The 23859-nt window shown below is 44.1% G+C and overlaps 1 protein-coding gene across 6 annotated transcripts in view; it reads left to right on the plus strand.

The window, feature by feature from the left end:
- The window catches only part of ZNF521 (zinc finger protein 521), a 313211-nt gene extending 290176 nt beyond the window's left edge, over positions 1-23035 (plus strand). For all 6 annotated transcript variants that reach the window (XM_066246903.1, XM_066246898.1, XM_066246901.1 and 3 more), the window contains one exon: positions 22234-23035. In XM_066246903.1, the coding sequence (XP_066103000.1) occupies positions 22234-22263 (30 nt within the window). In that variant the 3' untranslated portion in view covers positions 22264-23035. The remainder of the gene's footprint in view (positions 1-22233) is intronic.
- Positions 23036-23859: the final 824 nt, after the last annotated feature.

Raw genomic sequence — 23859 nt, forward strand, 5'->3', positions numbered from 1 at the left:
TGGAAACGGGGAGAGACAGTCAGACAGACTCCCGCATGCGCCCGACCGGGATCCACCCGGCACGCCCACCAGGGGCAACGCTCTGCCCACCAGGGGGCGATAATCTGCCCATCCTGGGCGTCGCCATGTTGCGACCAGAGCCACTCTAGCGCCTGGGGCAGAGGCCACAGAGCCATCCCCAGCGCCCGGGCCATCTTTGCTCCAATGGAGCCTTGGCTGCGGGAGGGGAAGAGAGAGACAGAGAGGAAAGCGCGGCGGAGGGGTGGAGGAGCAAATGGGCGCTTCTCCTGTGTGCCCTGGCTGGGAATCGAACCCGGGTCCTCCGCACGCTAGGCCGACGCTCTCACAATTCTTTTTAGAATTAATGAAACCTCTGTTTCTATGGAACACTCAATTTAGGAAATGCCCTTTGCCAGTGTGGAATCTATATATTTCACAATGCTTAAGCCTTTTTGACCAAAAGTTCTAAATGCTAATCCAGAGATATATGATGTATAATTTTTGGCAGGATATAATCTTTTCCTGTCAGTAGAGTTTTCTTCTATTTTTACAAGGAATTCTAATATACTTCAGAGGCCACCTAGCATGCTGGTCGGGAAGATGTGCTTTGGAATAAGAGTGCATTATTTGAACTAACTGAACATTTTTGTTATTTTAAAAACGAATGAGTATGTTGAATGTTTCACATGTTTTCCTAGTAGACCTTATAACTTTTTCTGCAGAACTTAAGGAAGCTTGTTTGAGAGAGGGATGGCATGGTCCAAGAATAATATCCTACAGTGCATAGTTGTATCCAAAGTGGTTTATACAGGTGTGAGCAAGTGGTGTGTTTGTAAAACTTCTGTTGAATAGGCCACTTTCTTTCAAAACAGTAATTGCTGTTTAATTGGTGCCTCTAGAGAAGCTACAATTCAATGGCAGTGATCAAATCATCCTCTTCCAACATGTCCCCATAGAAAGTTCCATCAGACATCATGTTATGAAATTAATGGATATAGAGGGAATTCCAGCAGGCGGAGAGGAAATTGGCCTCGATGAACCTAAGGCTCTGAGATGCTGGTATTTCAATTCCTTTTAAATAAAAAGTTAGTGTGATAACAGCCCTTCCCTATATTAACTTCTGAGTAGTGCTTTCCACATTCAAACTAGAGTCGTGATTTGACATTCTAAGAGAGAGGCGAAGATTTCCAGGTAGTAGTGAAGTTTAAATATATAATTGTCTGTACGGCTGTTTGATTTTCTTCTCAAATACTTTTCCACCTGATTTTGATGCATATTTTTTACATCATGACTGATGCTCAAGTATCATGGTCATATATCTATTTTAGGGACCCCAGGATTGGAAAGATGCACCATCACTCTGTCAGGGCTTGTCATAGCCGGGTTTTATATTGGTCATTTAGGGTGGCAGTCAGTGTGTAGGGGGGCAGGTTTCCTGCCTCTTCTTGGGTGGTCTGAGCCTCCTACCTTGGCTCTCCACTTCAATAGATCCATTGGAGCTCTGTGTTTCTCCTGGTCTTGGGGCTGAAATCACGGCTACTAAACACATCACGTAGACTTGGAGAGATGTAAGGAGGAGACATGGTGTCAAGTGAGCATGTGGTTCTGGAGCCGGTTCGTTGCTGTACCACCTCACATCTCTGCTGGGCAGGTCTGCAGGGCTTGTGAAGTGAATTGGTGCTACAGCAACTGCCACTTAATTTGCTCAGTGGTTAAATTGATCTATCTTTTTTATTTGATCAGATCTCCAGGAACCGAATCATTTGCATTGATTTATTGATTGGTGCTGTGTTGTCACCATTAGTTTTGATCACTTTCAGCTGTTAATATTGGATAATTCAATCAGGATTGATCGGCCTTACCATTGAAGGCAGAAAGTTAATCATATAGGACAAGGAAATAGGACACAGTCAACCTCAGTTTGACTGTTACTCCTTTTTCTCTTTCTGTCTCTCCTCCCATCATCTGTGCGGTAGCACAAAATTCAAGATTTATTGAGCAAAGAAGAGAGTTTAAAATTTTATAGAATTTATAATTTATCTAAAGGTGAGATGGCTCTATTTTGCTTTTTAATAAAAGTGCATTTGGAAATTAAGCAAGCAGCAGAGAGATAGGCCTGATTATCACAATGAATTCATTTGGACTAAATGAGTAAATGCATTTTCAATTACCCATTTTGTACCAATAAATGTCTAAATCTTGTGTGCATGCTTGGTAGCACAACCTGGGCTCACCTTTCCCTAAATTTGGCCCTCACTGTTTCACCATGTGTCCTGGTAGCCAAATTATCAACAATCAAGTGGATAACAGAACTGAAGTAAGGACAACAGAGGTATTTGCAATAAGCTAAATCCACTTGATTTACATCTGGTTAGTTTCTGCAGCATACCGGCTCAGTTTTTATAAATTCTCCATCCGTTAATTTCTCAATGTTCATATCGATGGCTGATTTTTGCTCTGAAAAGAGGGAGCACCACCTCCTTGTTCTAAGACTCATTCCCTCCTCCAATTGCCCTGTTGTTAGCGATCTGCCATTACATTATTGTTTTTCTGGCCCAGAGCTGACGACAGATGGCCATCTCTGAACTGCCATCAGTGCAGCTTTATGGAGCATCCAGCTAGGGTGTACTGAAGAGCATTGTGGCCAGTTCTGCCCCCCCCGGCCCCTGGAAGTGTTGATCACCTCTGCCACGTTCTGCTTTGGCTGGGCTCTGCTGGCCCTGCCATCTTCCGTGTGACCAAGACAGCCTGTTGCCACGGCACCAGAAGATCTGCCTCCATGAGGAATGAGCAACTGCAGGCGTGACTGTGCTGTAAAGGCAGAGCTCTGTCTCAGCACCTCTGGAGTCAGATTCTTGGAAGAGATCTGGAAATCCAAATTTCTAGAACATTCTGCAAACCCAGAGAGGCATGTGGACTTCCTACCTATGCTCCCATTTTAGATGTTTGCTCCTCACGTGGCTCAGTTTCCTCACATGCGCAGGGGCAAGTACCAAGAATAAACCCTTTATGTTTACAAACTTTTACCCGACTATTAGAAAACATCACTTTCATAGCCAACTGTTGTGACAATTAGAGTAAGAGAGATGGTAATCATGGACTTCAACGATAAATCCCCTGATGAGCAAAGACTTCATCCCAGCATCTTCTGACCCGTGGATGTAGCCGTCCTTTGGACAGCCTCGTGAAATGAGCTGTTGTTGCTGTGCATTTGGGAAAGATTGATAGGCGGCTCTTGATAGAGTTTGCTAAGGCAAGGCAGCTTCAGAGCCAAGCACGTATTTTAAGAGGAATTCACATTTGTATCCTTTATTGTTATATTTGCCGCGAAGCTACAGCTTGTAACAGGCTCTGCCCTGCAGCTATGAAGGAGTAAGTTCCCCTTATTGGAAAGAGAGCAGCTTCCATGCAAGCCCGCGATGTGGCGGGCGAGATGAATAGCGCTTAAAAGCAGTGCTCGCGGTGCTGTCATTTAAAACAGCAACTCGGAGGCTTAAACGGCAGTGAAAGGCAGGGTAAACGAGTCCTTTCAAAGTGGTGAAATTTTAAACTGCCTAAAATAACAGGCCTCCTTCATTGATAACTTCATTGAATGAGTGAGTGGGGGAGCTGACCGGGCAGGACGCGCGTTCCCTGTCAGAGGAGGAGAAGTGTGCGGAAGGGAGGCTTTCTCCAGGCGCCCGGGGTGTCTGGGGGGGAGGGGGGCTGGCGTCTTTCTTTCAGGGACTCCTTCTGCTCTGATGCTGCTCCTCAGCTGGCTGAAGACCGCATCTCACTGGAAACCCAAACTGCCCGTAAGAGGTTTCCTTTTTTTACATTGCCAAAACGACATTTTATAATTATCTGACTTACACCACCAAGCACATCTGCTAAGTTTGTGCGCCTTCTAGACACATAAAAGGCTACTGTGATACCATTAAATATCAGCAGTGTGCTTTGCTGTGCTTTGAGTTTATAAGGGTGAAAGGTGATTGTGCAAGAAAATAGAACAGTCTATTTGCTGTGAGCCCGGCACTGAGCCCTCGGTCCCCTCCTCAGTTATAATTCATGACAGTACTGGTGGGGTGCCCACATCCCTCGGTGGAGTTAATGCGTCTCCACTGAAGCCTGCTGAGAGCACCCTGCGTCCCCGCCCACCATCTGCCTTCCCTTGCAGACTCTCTCCCTCTCCCTCTCTCTTCCTCTTTCCTGAGATCTCTCGGTGTTAATATTGTGAGGCTACTACTGCTCTGTGAAGGTGGCTGTCCAAAACAGGATTGTCATTTCACTAGGGAAGAGCTGGAAAGAAGACATTACGGTGTTGTTTAAGGTCTCATTTAGAAAATGTCGATTGGAAAATGGGCAGGGAAGCAGCAATTGCCTTAAACCAACAGCCGAGGCTGGGAGCCAAGGATGCATTGCCAATCGTCAGTTAGTAAGAGGCACCCATGTCTGATCGTGTGGTGGGAGGCCAGGGCCGCCACACAGGTATACGTTACAATCCAGGCTAGTCTCGTTCTGAAGCAGAGTTCGGTGTGCGAAGTCAAATGTGAGCAATGTTCGCCCACCCTATCCAGTGGCTTAGGGCAGCCAGTGACAGGAGAGCCCACCTTGTCCCCACATGCTGCCCCCGTCTGTGACGTGATGCCACCCACTCTGAGAACCCAAGCTGATTGCCTCAGGGCTACCCAAGCCTCAGCTCAAAATGAACCACCCTTGGGCTTTACAGAACCCCACTTAAAATAGCCGTGGTGATTTGTGTGGTGCAAGCCACCTTCTGAGGGCCAGTGAGTGGAGGTGGCCCCATCTGCAGCAGCTCAGAGCTGGCAGAGGTTCGTTCCCTCCCTCCCCGGCCCCAGCCCCACTCCCAACCCCAGCCCCAGTCCCAGTTCCACTCCTAACCTCAGTCCCAGCCCCACTCCCAGTCTCCGTCCCAGTCTCCGTCCCAGTCCCACTCCCAGCCCCAGCCCCAGCCCCAGCCTAGCCCCAACCCCAGCCCCCCACTCGCCCAGAGCCCAGAGGGTGCTGGGGCATGAGGCCAGTGTGTTCAAACAAAAGGTGAAAGCACCTTGTTGCTCAGGCTGACTCAAGATTTGTAATGTTCCCAATATGTGCTCTTAGCATAGTCCATTGTTATTACTCCGTTTTAGAGGATAAATCAAATCCAGGCCTGAAGTACAATGTATGAATTTAGCAGATGCGATGCCATAGGGGACCTACTGTGTTATAAACTGCAGAAATCGTCTTTTTTATACTTCAGACTCGGGCTTATTCCAAAGAGGCTTTGGAACTACAGCAGCGAGAGAAGAGGTCACACATTAAGACAGTAGCACCCACACGTAATTCAGCCTTGTGCGTAATTGGTGCAGAATCGCATCCTGATGGCTGGTTGGCATCAGTCGCCCGGTCTCGCTTACCCGCGGCAGGAAAAGTAGGGCAGGAGCGGCTGCGCTCACACTGTCCAGCTTTTCTTGGGTGAAAGATCACTTTGAGATGACACAGCTGAGTAGTCAGCCTGAAATCCTGGTTGGTATTTTATTAATTTTGCACCAAGATAAATCCTGAAATTCTGACAAACTCCATGACAGGTGAAATTCCTTCTTGCAGAATCTGCTCAGCAAGAGGCTGCTCATTTCGTTCTGTTCCGAGGCAGGCAACAGGAGGGCAGCTTTATAATCAGCCCTCAAAGGACCCCCAGCCGCCCCAGAGTCTCGGGCTGATTGAATAACTCCTGGGCCTCTTCCCCTAGGCCTCCATCAGCGGGGGTCCTGTGGAAAGCAATCTCCCGCAGACTGGCACTGAAGTGAGCTTTAAACCACCATTTTCTGCTCTCCAGAGGAGCCTGGAGTACTAAAAGATAGATGGACTGCAGATATTTTATGAGAAACTGTCAGAAGAAGAGCAGAGTAAATGTTTTTTTTTTTTCTTCTTCTTCTTTGAGTCACACACTACATCACCGTTGAATTTCTCCCAGCATCTTTTACATTTAAAGTAAGAAATTAATTGGTTGCTAACCTTTCATTCCCCCTCCTCCTTCTTCGTTGTCTTCATCTGTTTTTTTTTTTTTCTTAAATATTTACACGGAGGCCCTTTGCTTAACCACAGTTTCAGAAAATCAGTACATTTGCAATGAAATATTTATAATGACAGAATGAAAAATTGGATTCATTTTCTGGACCGTAGCCGAACAGTCTGCAACTTTCCGCAGCATGGTGGGGCGTGTCTCCTTCCTCCCTTTCGCTGGGGCCTTTTCCAAAAACATGCCACACAATACCTGTACTTCGGTGGGGTGCTGACCAACGCGCACGCCCCATTTCTATGTTTGTGCTGCCATGTGGAGGCAGGGCCCACAACAAAGGGTGGAGAGGTGTGAACCTGCTCAGAAACGAGTGTTTCTCTGCAGGGAAGAGCTAGGAGAAGTTTATAGGAAAACAGGAGACAGCTTGGCCTGCTCTGTGTAGCAGAGAGCAAGTAGCCGTCAGCACGCCTTCCTATCTGCGGGCAGATTTATAAAGGGGAACAAGAGGGCGGGACTGAGGTGTGTAAACGGACTTTGGCTAGCTGAGCTTGGCGTCTTTCTTCCCTTTCGTGTTAGCTGCGGAGGCCCTCCTTTCCACGGGACTCATATGCAGAGCTGCTTTCTTTATAATCAGGGTTGATTATTGCGTTGTTGTTGTTTTTTTAAAGAGCTAAAGACAAAAGGGTTTTGCTAGGGCAGTCCAGCGTCGTTTTTCAAGTAAGCCCGCCTCCAAGTGTGAAATCACAGTACGTTTATTTTTATTACAGGGTGAGATTGGATTTGCAACAAGATGCCCATGAAGTAAATTTCAGTCTAACAAATAAGGTTCCACTTACCCCTCCAGAGACAGGTGGAAGAGCAGAGCCTGCCCACATCTCCCTGCAGTGTCAGAGGATAGCGCAAGGGGCTATGCGCGAGGGGCCCTCTCAGGCTCCCATTCCAGCCCTCTGGGTTAACCTTTCCCGGGTCCCCATTGGAAGCACTGGGTCTAATTAGTCAGTTTTGTTTTCTTTGGGTGGTTTTTCAAAAGGAAAAACAGTTCTGGCAGATTTAAGCTTGACTAAAAATAGTCTTAAGCTCCATTCTTCAGGTTTCATTCACTGCATCTGCATCCTGCTCTGCCAGCTCCGCGCGATCGATAACCCATATTTTATTGTATAATAAAGGCTGCCTGTAATTGAATTAGCTTATTCATTCCATCTGATTAGTCCTATTTTATTCATGGAGAAGAAAAATAATACAACTTACCTTCACCGATATATTGCTTTATGTGACTGTAAAAGAGCTTTCTGCACTATAAAACAAATTTATAAGGATGATATAAAGTAATTTCAATATTTGCTCCTAAGAGTAATATGAATCACATTGCACTGCATTTTTTTTTTTTTTTTTTGGTGATAACTTTAATGTTCACATCGATTGTGTCGACCTGTCCTCTGGTCACCCTGGTGTGAGTACTGTAACAGGTCTCTCTTCTGACCGACAGCTAGAACCTCACTCCCATTAGGAACCGTTTTTCCCATTAGGATAAACAGTCTTGTTATTGCCTTTGAAGATGCACCTTAAGAGATATCACCCTAAGGTTGTTTCCTCTCATCCATCATGGAGTTACCATTGTTAAGATTTTTGAATGCTTACTCTATGCTGTTTGAAGCAAAATTTTAGCACTGATTTGGCCTCGGGCGATGAGAAATACTGAACAGGAAAGGAGTCATTCATTACTGGGATCTCTCAAGATCCCAGTGCGTCGAACAACTTGTGTTGGACACGTATTTTTCTCAGATGTTTGGAGTTTTTTCTACAGGCTTGGAGATTTGTCTTTTCATTACATTCCAAAAAAAACACAAAAAACAAAAACCATGATTTTGAAAAATATGCTGACAGTCCAGCACGAAATGATGTGTTTTCTGACAGAAACTGCACTTTAGCCTAGGAATCTAGCCTGAAGTTATTTGACTGTATCATTTCTTTAATTCTTTGATTCCGGAGAGAATTATTTTCCTTAAAAGTATGTGTTTTAGGATGTGACAATAACTTTTCTCCAGCCCTGTGCATGGCTTCAGCAGATTTTTTTCCACTTAACCCTTATCATTGCTTTCCTACATAACGACTGAGGTTAAAGGGAATTTTTTTTTTACACATTAGTATTTCAACAACATAGGTGAGTCTGAAATATATACACAAGTAAATGGGAACTGTCATAGTGGTGTGGTCAGAGTCCATCTCCGCTGCAGACCGGGAAGAGACCACTGGCAAGCCTTCACTTCTGTCCTGCCAGAAGTATTTCTGCATGTGGCATGGCTTGCCGTACCACGTTGAGTGATTTTCGGTGTTATTAAGCAGATTCACAGGAGCAACAGGCCTCGTGACAGAAGTGAAGGGCCATGTGGCAGAAGTCCTCAGTGAAGGGATGTTGCAGGGCCAACCCCATCATCAGAGGGAGAAACACCCAGATGCAGACTTTATTTTAATCTCTGAGTTAACAACTCTCTGGGAATATTTCTCTTCCTCTTGTCCAGCTCCTCCTGTGTTGTGGCTGGTTTGCATTTGCGTTTGAAGTGCCAGGCGGTTTAATGAAGTTATTCTTTTATAAATTTTGCAACACTGAAGCAAGCATGAGGGCTTTAAATTAGAATAAGTGCCACTTCTGGCTGGCAGGTTCCTTTGAGGGCTGATTAGAATGAGGCCTCCCGTCGCCGGCCCTTTATGCTCGCCAGTGTTGCTGTGTGTACTTGTTTATGGCTCACCTTTGGATTTGCGTGAGTATGCATCATGCCTGCTGCCTGGCCCGCTCTTAGGCAACGCTGCCTTTCTTCCAGGATCATGTTAAATACTTCACTTTAAAGAGTTATTTTTTTAATTATATTGCTTTATGATAATGAATTAAAATTTATTTGGAGTAGCAAATTATGTAAGGATGTGAGGGTTATAGATTACTTTCACCATAGATACAGCACATCTTTGTAGGGAGGAATGAAAGGGCTGTCTTTCTAGTAGCTCTGTTCCCCAGGAAGGCTGAGCAAACTGTCCCACAGAGACCCAGAGGCGATGCCAGCGAAGGTGCCCGGCAGTGGGAGGCGGGTGGGAGCTTCGGGTGTGGATTTCTGAAGTGAAGTAAAGGTTCTTCCAGGCTGGCGGAGAGTGGGGGCAGCTCTGCCAGTGTCAGACCCGAATGTCTGTGGCAAGAGGAGAGGATGGACACAGGAGAATACAAATATATCTTAGGTCCAGGCAAGTTTCCATGCAGGATAAGAGATGCACTTAAGCAGTCCTGATTTCTTCTATTTGCCTGTGTGAACTGGCTACTCAACATGGTTTCAGGGGCCAGGGAGGCAGGAGATTGTTGAAGAAAGGGGAATTGAAAATTCCTACAGTACACAGAGATGTGCAGGGAAAGGGGAACTGAAGGGGAGCAGACAAGGGGGAAAGCACCAAACTGGAGTGTGACACTTACTCCTCTCTCCAAACCAGGAGTCTTGAATTTAAAGTAAGAGAGCCCTGGCCAGGTAGCTCATTCAATGAGCATCATCCCGATACCCCAAGGTTGCGGGTTCAATCCCCAGTCAGGGCACATATGGGGTCAACCCATCAATGCATAAATGAGTTGAACAAGTTGTTGTTTCTATCTCTCTCTTTCTGTCTCTCTCTCTAAAATCAATATATATTGAAAAAAATAAAAAACCTAAGAGAACCCAAATATATTTGGGTTTGTAAAATATTTGCATTTCAAATAGGACTTCCTTAGAGTACAAAACAAGGACTGCTTGGGGCTCCTTCTAATTGCATGCTTCATGCAGAAATATGAGCCCTGAGGGACAGAACAATCAAAGGCAAACGCCAGGGATTTTACCTGTAGAACCCATGCATGTGTGTAACTCTTCCTGCCTCTCCACAGCACCTGCACCCACCAACATCAGGCACTGGAGTGCACAGGTGCACGCATGCGCACACACACTCATACTTACACAGTTTAAGTAAATTATGTACCTCAGTTTATTGTCCTTTCTCAGTCTTATTTTTTTTTATGTATATTTTCTAACGCTAATGCCCTCATAGAAAAGCACTTGGTTGCTTATGATGGAGAAAGTCTTTTTTTTTTTCTGTTCTTGATGATTTATTACATGTTTCATTTACTTACCTTTTTTTTTTTTTTTAGTGAGAATAGAGGAGACAGAGACAGACTCCAGCATGCACCCTGACCAGGATCCACCCGGAAAGCCCACTAGGGGGCGATGCTCTGCCCATCTGGGGCCTTTGCTAGATTGTAAAATATGCTGGAGCCATTTTTTAGTGCTTGAAGCAGAGGCCATTGAGCCATCCTCAGCACCTGGAGCCAACTTGCTCTAATTGAGCCTTGGCTGCAGGAAAGTAGGAGAAGAGAGAGAGAGAAAGAGAAAGAAACAAGAGGGGGAGGGGTGGAGAAGCAGATGGATGCTTCTCCCGTGTGCCCTGACTAGGGATCGAACCTCGGACATCTACATGCAGAACCGATGCTCTATCACTGAGTCAACTGGCCAGGGCAACTTACTTACTGTCAATGTAACTTTACCTCCTAGAGAGTGTGGTAGTGTTTTTAATAAAAGAAATAGTACACTGCTAAGAAGTGCCATTTCTTTTGCTTTTGACCAAGCTCAATAAACTATTTTTTATAATTGTCAGAATTTTCTTGAAGAGAATCCTTGTTCATATCAAGTGGAAAAGTAGAAAGAGACATTTTTCCGTCCTCCCTACAAAGGTTACCCTTTGAATATAAATTACAGCACCTTGTGCTTCTCCCATTCTAATCAGATGACCTTTTGAATCTAGTGGACCAGCGTTTAAATCCTAAGCCTGCCAGTCAGTTTTTAAATCAATGCCCTGCTCCAACAGCCATCAGGTACATAACTATAAATTCCAGTGGATTTCAAAAACAGAAGTGAAACAAGTAAGGCACGCGGAATCTTGCAGCAGACGGTAGAACAACCCAATTTGAATGCAAGATATTGAGCCAAGTAATATGACCATTGGCACTTTCACTAGCTAAATTCTTCTTTAAAAGAATCTTAAAAGTATCTTCTAGCCCTGGCCAGTTGGTTCAGTGGTAGGTAGAGCATTGGCCTGGTGTGTGGAAGTCCCTGATTAGATTCCTGGTCAGGGCACACAGGAAAAGTGCCCATCTGCTTCTTCAACCCTCCCCTTTTTGCTTCTCTCTCTCTCTCTCTCTCTCTCTCTCTCTCTCTCTCTCTCTTCACCTCCTGCAGCCTTGGCTCGATTGGAGCAAGCTGGCCCAGGATGTTGAGGATGGCTCCATGGCCTCCACCTCAGGTGCTAAGAAAAGCTCAGTTGCTGAGCAACGGAGCAATGTCTCAGATGGGCAGAGCATCCCCCCCAGTGGGCTTGCCAGGTGGATCCCAGTCAGGGCACATGTGGGAATCTGTCTCTGCCTCCTTTCCTCTCACTGAATTTTTTTTTTAAAAAAGTATTTTATAAGATTCAAAATCTAAGAGAAAAGGGAGGAGCAGGAAATTTGTAATGTTTGCAAGAGAACATTTCTAAGCAATTATCAATTTAAGCTCCTATTATTGCTGCTAACTACTACACAAGGCTGTTAAATATTTAACAGAAGTTTGTTTAATTGTGTTTGACTGGGACGGGAATGTCTGAATGTGGCTTGAGCATCAGGAGTCATATGCGCGCACCAAGAGCCAGGCAGAGAGGAAATTTGTATTCGACCACAACGAACACATTACAGTGTCAGACAAGCCTTCTCTTTTCTTCCTTCCACACATTTATTTGTCTTTAAGGGATCTAAAATTAGAGCACGGAGAAGGGGCACTGTTCACGAATGTAAAATTGGAAGGAGGTCATTCCTAACCTTGTTTACAGATGTTCTAGTGTAGAAAGCGCCAGTGTGATAAATTAAACATTACAGGGGGGAAGAATTAAAGCTTAGCAACAACTAGCACATGGACACATCTGTCTGTGAAGCACGGCTTTAATCCCCGAATATCTTATTAGACTGTATCGCCTAGTGGTGCCTTCTGTCCCACAATATGCTGGGACCCTGCAATCCCAGAATCAGAACAGAACCTTTAAGCTCCAACCTCGCTTTCACTTTTGCTGGCGTTGGATAGTTGGATCTAAAATTTCTATTGGTTCCTTGCCTGTAAAAAGGTAGCTCAATTTATTGATTTCCATTACAAATGAACTTTTTACTTTGAATGTCCAGTATCGGTTTTGTTCTTCTAATTCGGCCCTTTTTTCCTCGGTGTGGTAGATAGTGAAGGCTATGGTCAGTTCCAAAAAGGGAAATTCCCAAGCCTATCAGGTATGCAAAACATATAGGGGTCCGTCGGCAAGAACTGAAGTTTTACCACCTAAGTCCTTAATGAAAAGTGAAATTGTCATGATGCTAACATTTCTTACATAGGACCCATCAGTAGTAATGTCCTTTAGAAGCTGGTAGACTTGAAAGGCTTATTTTATTTCTCTGTCATGTTTAATTGTCAAAATACTAGATATTGATACATTAGCAATTTGGACATGGCATTATTTTAAAAATTAGTCCTTGTGTAGGCCTCTGAAAACTCACATTAAACTAAGCTCAGCTAATTAGGTGGCCATTCTTGTGACTTTACCACCAAAGACTTGTCCAGCTTGGTCTGATGTGGACAAGGTCACCTGTAGTGAAGATAGGCCCCTTTGACCTGTCTCCCCCTCTCCCTACCCGGCCTCGGGGGTCTCCAGCCCCAGAGACGCTCTGAGTCCTGAGGAGTATCTGCTTTCTGTGGCCCTCAGCTCTACGCAGGCTTGCTCCTTCCCTCTGGGGCCCATCCCTCTCTTCTCACCTCCTTCTCATCATCCCTCCAGCAGCAGGTAAGTGTGACTCTTCTGAGAACTGAACCCAGAGCCTCTCACAGGAGGGGAGGGGACCTTGCTCGGTGGCCCATAGCCCCTGTGCTCCCTGGAGCTGGCAAATGCCATGATGGTACACCTGTCATCTCCGCAGCTGGCCCAGCCCAGGGATTGGGACACAGTAACCGGCACCACTGAGCTATTACTTCATGCCTGAAGCCGGCGCAGCCACGGTAGTAGCTGTAAGACCTTGAGAGTTGACTTTAACTCCCTGGGACTTACTTTCCTCCTCTATAAAATGAGATGCTGGGCTGGATGCGGCCACAAGCCTCTCAGCTCTAAAACCATCTCTGTGGTTCTCCGAGGCATTCCTTACGGGCGTAGTCGACTCTTGCCACTGCATCTCCACCGGCAAGATGAGGATAGTTATTTCCATACCCTGAGTATTAATTTCCTGAGTTTAATATTTAGGCTCCTTTGTACTTTATTATATTGCAAATATTCCTGAAACAGCCTGACTCACTGCCACTAAAATATACCACTTTTGTTCTTTGATGGAACATGGAAGGTCTTAGTGAATTGCTGAACGAGTGGACATTTTTAGAGACTCAGTTATTTGCATGAGCAATGCCACTTATTTATCCTATGTCTCCAGGAATCCTGTCCACAGTTAATATTAACAACTGTCCATTCTCACCTACTGACTGTGTTTCAGAATGCTCTGCCATATGGTTCTATACAGGTATATGCATCCCTTTTGCTATCTTTTAAAAAATTTTTAATTTAAAAAAATGAGGGAGATACCTCTTCGACTAGAGACTAAGTGCATATGTAAGCATGACACAGCAAGCTGAATGTGTTTTCAAAACACGGTAAAGCAGTGGTCCTCAGTTGGGGATGATGTTTTTTCCACCAGTGGATATGTGGCAATGTCTGGAGACATTTCTGATTGTCACAACTGGGAAAGTACCACTGGCATGTTGTTGGTAGGGACCACGGATGCTGTTGAACAACCTACAGTACACAGGACAGCCTTCCAGAACAAAGAATTATTTAGCCCAGTATATGAATAGTATTGGGAAACCTCATCATAAGACAAGCCTACTGGTCATCTAGAATAATTGAATGACATATTTTGTAAAATGACTAAGAAATAGATAATTGGATGTCTTTGAGGTTAAATTGGAGATCTCTCTCTCTCTCTCTCTCTCTCTCTCTGTGTGTGTATGTGTGTATGTAGTCAGCTTCTGAGCATAAACTCATGAACATGCCAGCATCTATATGCTTCATAGTTATCTCAGATCACCCTTTTCTAGGATTATTTAGCATGACTGTCCAGAAAACAACAGTGTCCTTCAGTGAAGTTTATTAGAATATGAAATCACTTCCTAGAGGAGACGTGATGGAAGCTTCATTGCCAGAACTATTTAAAACTGGTCTGGAGTATAAACTTTATAAAAACAATTCTGTTCTGGCAAGGAGACAAACCAAATAACCTGCAAGTCCTTTTCTGCCTTTAATATCTTGTATTTTTCTGATCATTTCTGACGGTGCCATTTCACCTTTTACTTTAATATCGCTTAGTGTCATCCAGAAAATGCTTTGAGATATCAGGCCAAGCCCCTGTGAACTGTTAAATGTCAAAAGAAAATGTGTCAGTGTTTCTGTAAATTCATGATGATGATGTTACCGTATGAAAAAATAAGAAGGGAAATTCTGTCAGTGCAAACACGATCATAAATGCAACATTCCTGGCACTAAAGGAGGTGGCAGGAGCATGTCATGACGGTTCCAGAGATGCCATTGTGGTGTCAAAATAAAAAAGTAGAGCCTCATTTTGTAAATTCGACCAAAGTAAAAATTATGAGTTAATTTCCCTGGCTGTGAAAATCCACTATAAGAATATGTTTCTTGCCCTGGCTGGTTGGCTCAGTGGTAGAGTGTCGGCCTGGCGTGCAGAAGTCCTGGGTTCGATTCCCGGCCAGGGCACACAGGAGAAGCGCCCATCTGCTTCTCCACCCCTCCCCCTCTTCTTCCTCTCTGTCTCTCTCTTCCCCTCCTGCAGCCAAGGCTCCATTGGAGCAAAGATGGCCCAGGCGCTGGGGATGGCTCCTTGGCTTCTGCCCCAGGCACTAGAGTGGCTCTGGTCACGACAGAGCGACGCCCCAGAGGGGCAGAGCATCGCCCCCTGGTGGGCAGAGCGTAGCCCCTGGTGGGCGTGCCGGGTGGATCCCGGTCGCGCATGCGGGAGTCTGTCTGACTGTCTCTCCCCGTTTCCAGCTTCAGAAAATACAAAAAAAAAAGAAAAAAAAAAATATGTTTCTTAGATTCTCATAGCACTTTGGGAACTACTATAGATTGTGGGGTTTTTTTAGAGAATATTCAAGAAAATATAACATATCTCACAAAAATGCACATATACACATATATGTTCATGATTCTTGCCAGCTAAGGTCCATGAAAACACAATTACTCCAAATTTCTTCAGCCAGGAATTATATAGTTGGTGGATAATGGAAACTTTGGGGTGGGATTGGTACTTTTGGATGATTTGGCTCCTTGGTATAATTTTTAGAATATTTCTAATGGTGCTTCCAGAGCCATAGCTGCTCACTTTTAATTAATGTAAAACCAAGAGTACTTTTGTAATTGTGTAGACTTTGAAAATGTTAATTTATTACATTCACATCCTGTTAACCTTATTAAGACGTTTAAAGGCTGCCCTTTGCGTTGTGACATTTTTTTCTGTAACTTATGGGGGAATAACCCAGTATCCTGTCATCATTAACTCTGTACACTTTTAAAACTATTTTACTAGCAAAAGAAGTTTGGAATGAAAAAGAGAGAGGGTGGAAATGTAAAAATCTTGATTAGAAAGTATAATTTAATAGAACATGTATTGAACCAAATGTATTGATTAATGTAGAAGATATAGTACTTATATCGATTTAAACCAGAGATTTAGTACTAAAAGCTCTAAGCCAAAATGCTGTTGCAGATTGCTACAAAAGTCAGTTTAATGCTGTCCTTGAGAATGCCTTCACAAAGAAATTCTTCTAATGTTTGAGGACTAGGTAGAATGCGGTATATGTCAGTTTGATCCCGGAGGGTTTTATTTTGTACTCTAATAGCTGTTACGAGCCTACATTATATCCAAGGAGTAATTTTCCTTAGGGGTGCCCAGCTCGCTTTGTGTCAATATTCTAGCATTTTAAGTCACGTACAGTATATGCTTCTGGGAACAGGGAAGGAGCCAGCTAGACTCATAATGGTCTGCATTCATTAATAAAGGCAGAAGCTTCTGTCCCTCCATTGCCCACTACAGGGATGTCTCTTTGGCCTTCTGGGACCCGTACAGGCACATTTAAAGAAAGCTTTATTTTGAGTGGGCAGGAGATGAAATGGAGGACTTGCAGGCATTTCCTAAATCAGCTGTATGCCCGAGTGCAGGGGTGACCTTAATGGGTCAAAGAAGAATGCAGGTCAAAAGACTTATTATCCAGCCTGTTGGAAACCAATTGCTTCTGTTTGAAAAAAATAAAATAAAAAATAAAACGGTAGTGCTTTAAAGGTGGATGGTAACGTGGCGTTCTGTTCGCAGCCTGTAACTGCACGACTGTATGTGTACTGGAATATGCTCTGAGAAAAATAAGAGCATGCAGATCATCCATAGTGTTTACAGATAGAAGTCCAACCCTAGTGATAAAAGGAGGGGTAACACAATTAGTTAATCAGTGATGATGGATTACGAATGTTTGTGTTCTTCAACTAAAGAAAAAACAACGTGCCGCATGGCGCTGTCACCATCTGTTGAAAGCAGCAGCCACATTTCATCTTTATATTTCTTCATTTCTCCCTGCCTAGCCTTGTTGCAAAGCCACAATTGCCTGCGATTTCATCTGGTTGGAAAACATCTCATTTAAATTGAATACAACTGCAGTTTAAATTCACGATTCTAATGGCGTGGTGAATTAGTGGAAAGCTTGTTATTTTTTCCCCCCCTTCCTTTTGAAAATAGCCCGCTGGCTCTTTTTTCTTAGTTTTAAAAGCTTGTCAGAATTTGTTTGAGACAAAGGGCTATAAATAGACAAGTCCCCAGTAAAAATGATTAACGTGTTTGAATCAACAGATCTCACAAAACTTCCATTCAAGTGCAGTTTTTATTTTTATTACCATTGCTACTTAACATTTTGCAGATGCCAAGAGAGGGTTACAAAGCACAGGCGAGACCTGGCCTCTGCCAAATAATCGGACAGTCTGTGGCACAACTTTTGGTGGTGGGACTTACGTTTTCCATCTTGGCAAAGCGGATCCCCCGCTCCCTCAAATCTCTCCCCCACACACACTCCCAAGTTTTCCTCCAAAGCTTAACTTCATCATTGTTGTTGGGGCAAATATTCAAGTTCACATCAAGATTCAAGGAAAATGGCATAGCTTGGCCAAGGTGAACAGTTTCAGGGGATCATGGGTTTTTATTTTTATTTAAAAAATATTTTGCTTGGATTGTGTTTTAAATAGGATTAAACCGTTTGACCAGCAAATGTGGTCAGCTCGCAGAAAGGAGGAGGCTGAATTAATCATTTGTTAAAGTGCCAAGCCCAAAATGAGAATTCCAGTCTTGTAAAATGAAAGGCATCTCAGATTTTAAAAGAAATACATAGTGCTAGAAGGGAATTTTTAAGGTCCTCATCTGTTTTTTAGCTTTGTAAGGTTAAACTTCACATTTAAAGAGAAAGAAAAAGATAGAACACACTCCTTCCAAACGGGGCCCATTACAGTAAAGAGAGTGGTTTTTTTAACCTAGTTATTAAGGTATCATACCTAGATAGATCTTCTTTTAAGCTTTAAGGTGTGTTGTGAATTTGATTTTTTTTTTAAACTCAAACCCCCCTCGTGTAAAACAACTGTTCATAACTGGGATTAATGGTTTGCAATTTTCAGTTACTTAGACATGGGGTCTCCAAGAGATGGCTTTTCGCAGGGTAGAATATGGCTCTCTGTGGGATTACAGAAGTTTTCTTCTCTTTCTACTTCCTTTTCTGTCGTCACCCCCACCCCCATCGAGGCGGCTCTGATGTTCTCCTCGATTATGTAAAACCTTTTTCCTTCATTGGAACAGATATTTTTTCTCATAACCTGTCATTGCATTAAAGTACTTTGGGGACTGTGAATTGCTGTGTAAAATTGGTGAGATTACCCACTGCTTTGTTCTAGCGTAGTGGTTTCCTCTGGACCCAGAGAGCAGGAAACTTCCTCAGGAAAGGCTGCTTGTTGAGGGCCTGGCAGCGTTTTCTCCTCACTGCGCATGCGCGTGGGTACCGCAGTGACAGGACCTGCTCCGTGGAGTGGCCGGGAGCCAGGGCAGGGGAGAGCCGCAGCAGAGCCTACCCTCTCTTTGTGTTTAGGGCTTCTCTGGTCTGCTGTTCCTCTTTCCCGCTTGCTTCTGGTCTCCCCTTCTAAAGAAATGATGTCTGTGATTTTTTAAAACTCAAAATACAGAGAGGGTTCCTATGAAGAGACTTCTTGTTTCTCTTATTAAAGGATCTAACGTGAAGTCTAGATACTGATGCTCTATCTGTTCTCTTTAACCCCAAAAGCCAACCCCATAACCTGTGCAGCTCTGACATTGATTCCTTCCTTTCTTCCTTCAGAGAATGAAATTAGGCCGTTTGTATTTCTAGTGACCCAGAATACTAGAGGGGAAGGAGAATGGACACGTTCCAGGGACACTCCTAGGGGCAAGCCCTTGAGGTCGGGGTTCCTTTTTCTTTCAATGCTTATATGCCCATTCCCCATGACTGTCTAGAAATGTGCCCCTTCCCACCTTGAGAGTCCCTGCTGGTGGTGGACAGCAAGAAGGGGGCCTTTCTTTTCCAAAAGAGAACAAAAAAATGACCCTATATAAGTGATCTCAGGAGTATGCAGGCATCTCCACACCAAGGAAACTTCCTGCCTTTACCATTTTCATGCCAGGTTTCCCATTTAGATGTATTTTATTTATTTTTTAATTATTTTTATTTATTTATTCATTTTAGGATGAGAGAGAGGGAGAGAGAGGGAGAGAGAGAGAGAGGAGAGGGAGGAGCAGGAAGCATCAACTCCCATATGTGCCTTGACCAGGCAAGCCCAGGGTTTTGAACCAGCGACCTCAGCGTTCCAGGTCGATGCCTGATCCACTGCGCCACCACCAGTCAGGCTAGATGTATTTTATATTGGGGCTCTTTATTTCTGTGCAAGCTTGAATTTCACAAGCCATACTCTTGTCCTCCTCTCCGATGATTTACATTCCTCTCTCTTAATATGCAAAGCGTGACTCCTGTAGTGTTGCGACTTCAATCTGTCACGATAAGTGATTCATATGTATTTGTTCTTTTTTTTCTTTTTCTTTTTCTTTTTTGCTCTGAAGGGACATATATGGCTTCAGTGTAAGATGAAAGCTTGTGAGACACAACTGTTGCCAACTATTATGGCCAATTTGTGTTAGGTTCTTGTTTTGCAGTATCTTGATGTAGGCACGTACGAAAACTCTGGAGAGATGGCAATATAGCTTCCTTTATTAACCTCTAGAATCCTATCGAATGTGGAATGTCTATTGTAAACACTTCAGTCATTTAAAAATAAAGTTATTGCACTGATTTTTCTTACTTTGATTATCATATAAAACCAAAATTTTCTATATGCTGTCAGTGTTCTATCGTTTAGGAAACGATTACCATGACTTCTTGGATTTTTTTTTCTTTTAAAATAAAACAACTTTATCAATGTCACCCCATTAAAATTAATAATACAAAAAACTATGTATGAAAAAGAAAAGAAAAGATCAGACTTGACCCTTTGAGATAGCAAAGGTATAAGAAAACTTGCACGGTATTATTTGAGTAGTTGAACTTGTGTATAACTATACCCTCTCTGATCAAAATTGTGTTATTTTTAAAGAAGTGGGAAAGCCTTTTAAGCCCATTCACATTTTGATTACTTTTCTGTCTACCCATTGGTTAAACGTGATTTTCAGAAGTATTTCAAGTGAATACAAAGAAAAAGAGATTTGACATACAAGGTACTCAGCTCCTGTCTGTACTTTAGGTGCTGAGACTATAAAGAAGAAAAAATCCAGCTCATCCTTCACCGAATTAATCAAAATACCTAGGTTCCAAACAAGGGAGAGTGAAATGGTGTTTCTCATCAATATTTTGCATTCCGTTTTCAAAAACTGGGCTGTGTGTGAACTAGGGAACAGAAACCCTGGCTCTTCCTCACAAGTCTCCCTCACTGGTGCCCTCAGCCACCTCTCGGCCAATGTCAGTATCCAAACCTCAGTCATCAGCACATAGTCACTGAGCAGCCATTTTGCTAGTTGTTCTGGGATTGAAAGGATAAAGTTCTCTAAGACAAAGCCCTGTGCTGAAAAACCTTCCACAGCCCCTCTTCATCTATGAGACAAAGACGCAGAGGGCTCTCCATAATCTGCCCCAAACTACCCCATATTCCTTTCCCATCAGTTCTCTTGATTGAGGGCACTAGAAGATTCCAGCCAGTCTGAAGGGTTGCAGGTATGCACCTTGCAGAGTTTTGCTTCATTTCCTTTACCCTGTGGTCTCCTGACCTAGAGTCCCTCCCTGTGTCCCAAATACCTCTCATTTCTCCAGCCTCAACTGAAACATCACATGTTACCTGCACTGCAGTGCGTTCCCCAGAGGGCAGGCAAGGTTAGGTGTCGCCATGCCATTTGTGTTCTTTTTTCTTTTTTCTTTTTTTTTTTTTGTATTTTTCTGAAGTTGGAAATGGGGAGGCAGTCAGACAGACTCCCCACATGCGCTCAACCGGGATCCACCTGGCATGCCCACCAGGGGGCGATGCTCTGCCCATCTGGGGCGTTTCTCTGTTGCAACCAGAGGCATTCTAGCGCCTGAGGCAGAGGCCATAGAGCCACCCCCAGTGCCCGGGCCAACTTTGCTCCAATGGAGCCTTGGCTGCAGAAGGGGAAGAGAGAGACAGAGAGAAAGGAGAGGGGGAGGGATGGAGAAGCAGATGGGCTCTTCTCCTGTGTGCCCTGGCTGGGAATCGAACCCAGGACTCCTGCACGCCAGGCTGATGCTCTATCACTGAACCAACCGGCCAGGGCCTGTGTTCCTTTTTAATATTATTCTGCCATATTGCTTTATCTTCATGTGCCCACATGACTTTCTTCTTCAGACCGTGAGCACTTTGACGGCGGGGAGGCAGGGAGCATCCTGTCCGCAGCAGTAGCCTTTGCTTCGCCGATCAGTCATTCAGTTTGCCAGATGCTCCTCACTGGGTTCTGCGGTGCTGTAGCCTGCCCCAGGGTGAGGTGGGGGGGAGGGTGTAAGTGTTCAAGAGAGGCTGGGGAAGGAGAGGCTAAATGAATGAACACCAGAATCACTGACATAGACAGAGAGCCAGGCCTGCACACACAAGAAGACAAGACCTAAGAGTACTATATAAGCATAGGAGGGGCAGTAGGAAATCAGAGAAGGGAGAAATTGATTTAGATAGGATGAACACGGAAGTGGCAATATTGGAACTGGGCTTCAAGAGTCTGGCCAGAAGGAGTGGGGTAGGTGATGGGGTACAAAGTGAGAGTTCAGAGAACATAACATGAAAGGAAGTGCAGAGGAAGGAAGATGGAGCTCGGGCCATCTCTAGACTTCCGCTCCAAATGAGTGGTTGGACCTTCCCTATGCAGGCCGCAGGCCTCTCACAATTTGGAAAGAAGTGGCTCACTCAGAAAGGGGGCATGCTGAATGGACAGAGAGGAAAGTACCAAAATACAACAAAGGCCACATCAGCCGGAGAGGGGGGGAGTGGCTGCTGCCTGCTGTGATTGGCCCCGACGCCAGGTGGTAACACCACCCTGAGCCTATCTGCAGGAGGGGAGCTGGAGGGCTTCCCGCCCTTCTGTCAGTTGTCGGATAGGCTGCTTTTGCCTTTAAAGTTTATATTCAGGGACAGATAGAACCTCTGCTGTCAAGATGTTCGCCACCCGAGAGTGACTTGAACAAAAGCATTTCTAATCAATGGAAATGATGCACAGATAAAGAAAACTGTTAAAATAGTGCTACCCCGGTCTTTGAAAAATGGGTCGCTTTTTGCTAAGACGGGGATGATGGAAGGTGGGAAGGTGTTCTGGAAAGGCATGGCAGAGACGAAGAGAGATACTGGCCAGTCACCGAGCCAGTGCTCTCCTCTCGGGTGGACCCTGGCCCTGCCTCTGGCTCCTGGTGCTGACTGGGGGCAGGGTGGAGTCAGGGTCCCGTGAACACCTATTCACCAGCTGGAAAACACATGGTTCGTGGTATAACAAATCAGTCCACATCTATAGACACTTGGTGTGATGAAAGTACAATCGCTTAATTTTTGTCCCCCTTTCTGTTTTGTTACAGAATCATACAATGACCCAGCACAGCAGTTAGTGCAAGCATGGTCTGTCGGGGGAGCTTCGGTGGCACAAAAAGGGAACATGTCTTACTGTTTGCACGAAACCTTCATTGTTAATGTATATTATTCAGAAACATTGTATTGTACCATAGAACTTGTATTATCAGAACTGTTGGATGTTCATGTGTTTGAACTTTTGAGCACCGGATAGAACCTTTGTATATAAAGTGTTGCACATGTATTATGTCGTCTGAAACTAAAATGGTCTTATAAAGACTGGTGGACTTGGGCCCTATTCAGGCAAGATTCAAAAAAAGAAAAAGGAAAAAAAAAGTGAGCAAAATGGCTTAAGAGAAAGTATTTTCAAGGAAGACATTAAAACAACTGTGTTTGGACTTCCTTTTATTTACACTTAAGCTTAGCATTTCTCTTTTGGTAAATCAACGATTAAATCCAAGACTATTTTTTATTGCTGAAGATTCTCACCAACCATGAAGAGATGCTCTCACAGAACAGACCCCGCCGCTGGATAAGGCCCGTATATATATTTGTAAGCCTTGCAATGTGACAGGTAGCATCACTATATATGCAATAGTTGTTATGTAGACTGTCAAAGAATTTTTTTTTTCCTGGATACATTTGAAGCTTTGAGTGTTCAAGGTTTTCCTTAATGATTTCACACAAGCCAAATTCTTGAATCAGTTGAACTAACCTGTATGTTACTGTTATTAATGTTTACTCTGCGGTCTGAACCTGGAGATTACTGGAATTGTTTTCCAAGAGGAAATAAATTCAGTTTACCATTCAGTCTGAGTGTATTTGTGCATTTTCTTTTTCTAGTTACTCTACCATTAAAAAAAAAAAAAAAGACTAATTGTCTGCACCCTTGGAAATGAAGTCTGCTCTTGAGCACATCACAGGCCTAACCTCAATCATATTTAACCTTTCCACTCCGGGCCAGACGCAGCTGGGAGGATAGTCCTCACACTGTATGGGGAAGGCAGCAGACCCAGGGTACGTCTGCTCTACCAGATACTACCAGGTCACATTGGACTGGAGGATTCTGATATCACAGACGGATGTGATAGCTGTTTTCTGCATAATTTGCAGCCCAATTCATGTCATGCTGTGCAAATCTGAACTCAAAGTAGATGGCTGCAATTTAAGAGGCAGTTTGGTTTATGGGTACTTAAGAAGCAGCTTTGTTCATTCAGAAGACAAAGCACGGGCAGGGAGCGGTGGCTGTTAGTTCTAGCTCTGGTGCTGATTCCCACTCTTGTCTTCGCCAGATCACTTCGCCGGCTTCCGCCTTCACACAGGCCTGGGTATCTCTGGGAGGTGGCTGGCACCATCACCTGCCAAAAAATGGTCAATGAGTAGGGGCTCTAATTTCAAAGAGTCTCTTTTTTTCTTTTTTTTTTTTGAAAGATGAGAATAGAAATATGTAGACCGAGTCCTGATACACATCTGTAGTCCAAATTGGTAAGTATACATCTGATATTAAAGGGCAACTTTGAACCACATCATGCTTAAAATATTTCACTCACTATGATCATTTTGACCTCTGAAGCTCTGAGAACCTCAAGCAGATCTTTAAACCATAAACAAATGAGAATCCTGACAGCACCATT

The sequence above is a fragment of the Saccopteryx bilineata genome, chromosome 11 (genome assembly GCF_036850765.1).
Source record: "Saccopteryx bilineata isolate mSacBil1 chromosome 11, mSacBil1_pri_phased_curated, whole genome shotgun sequence".
Taxonomy (NCBI): Eukaryota; Metazoa; Chordata; class Mammalia; order Chiroptera; family Emballonuridae; genus Saccopteryx; species Saccopteryx bilineata.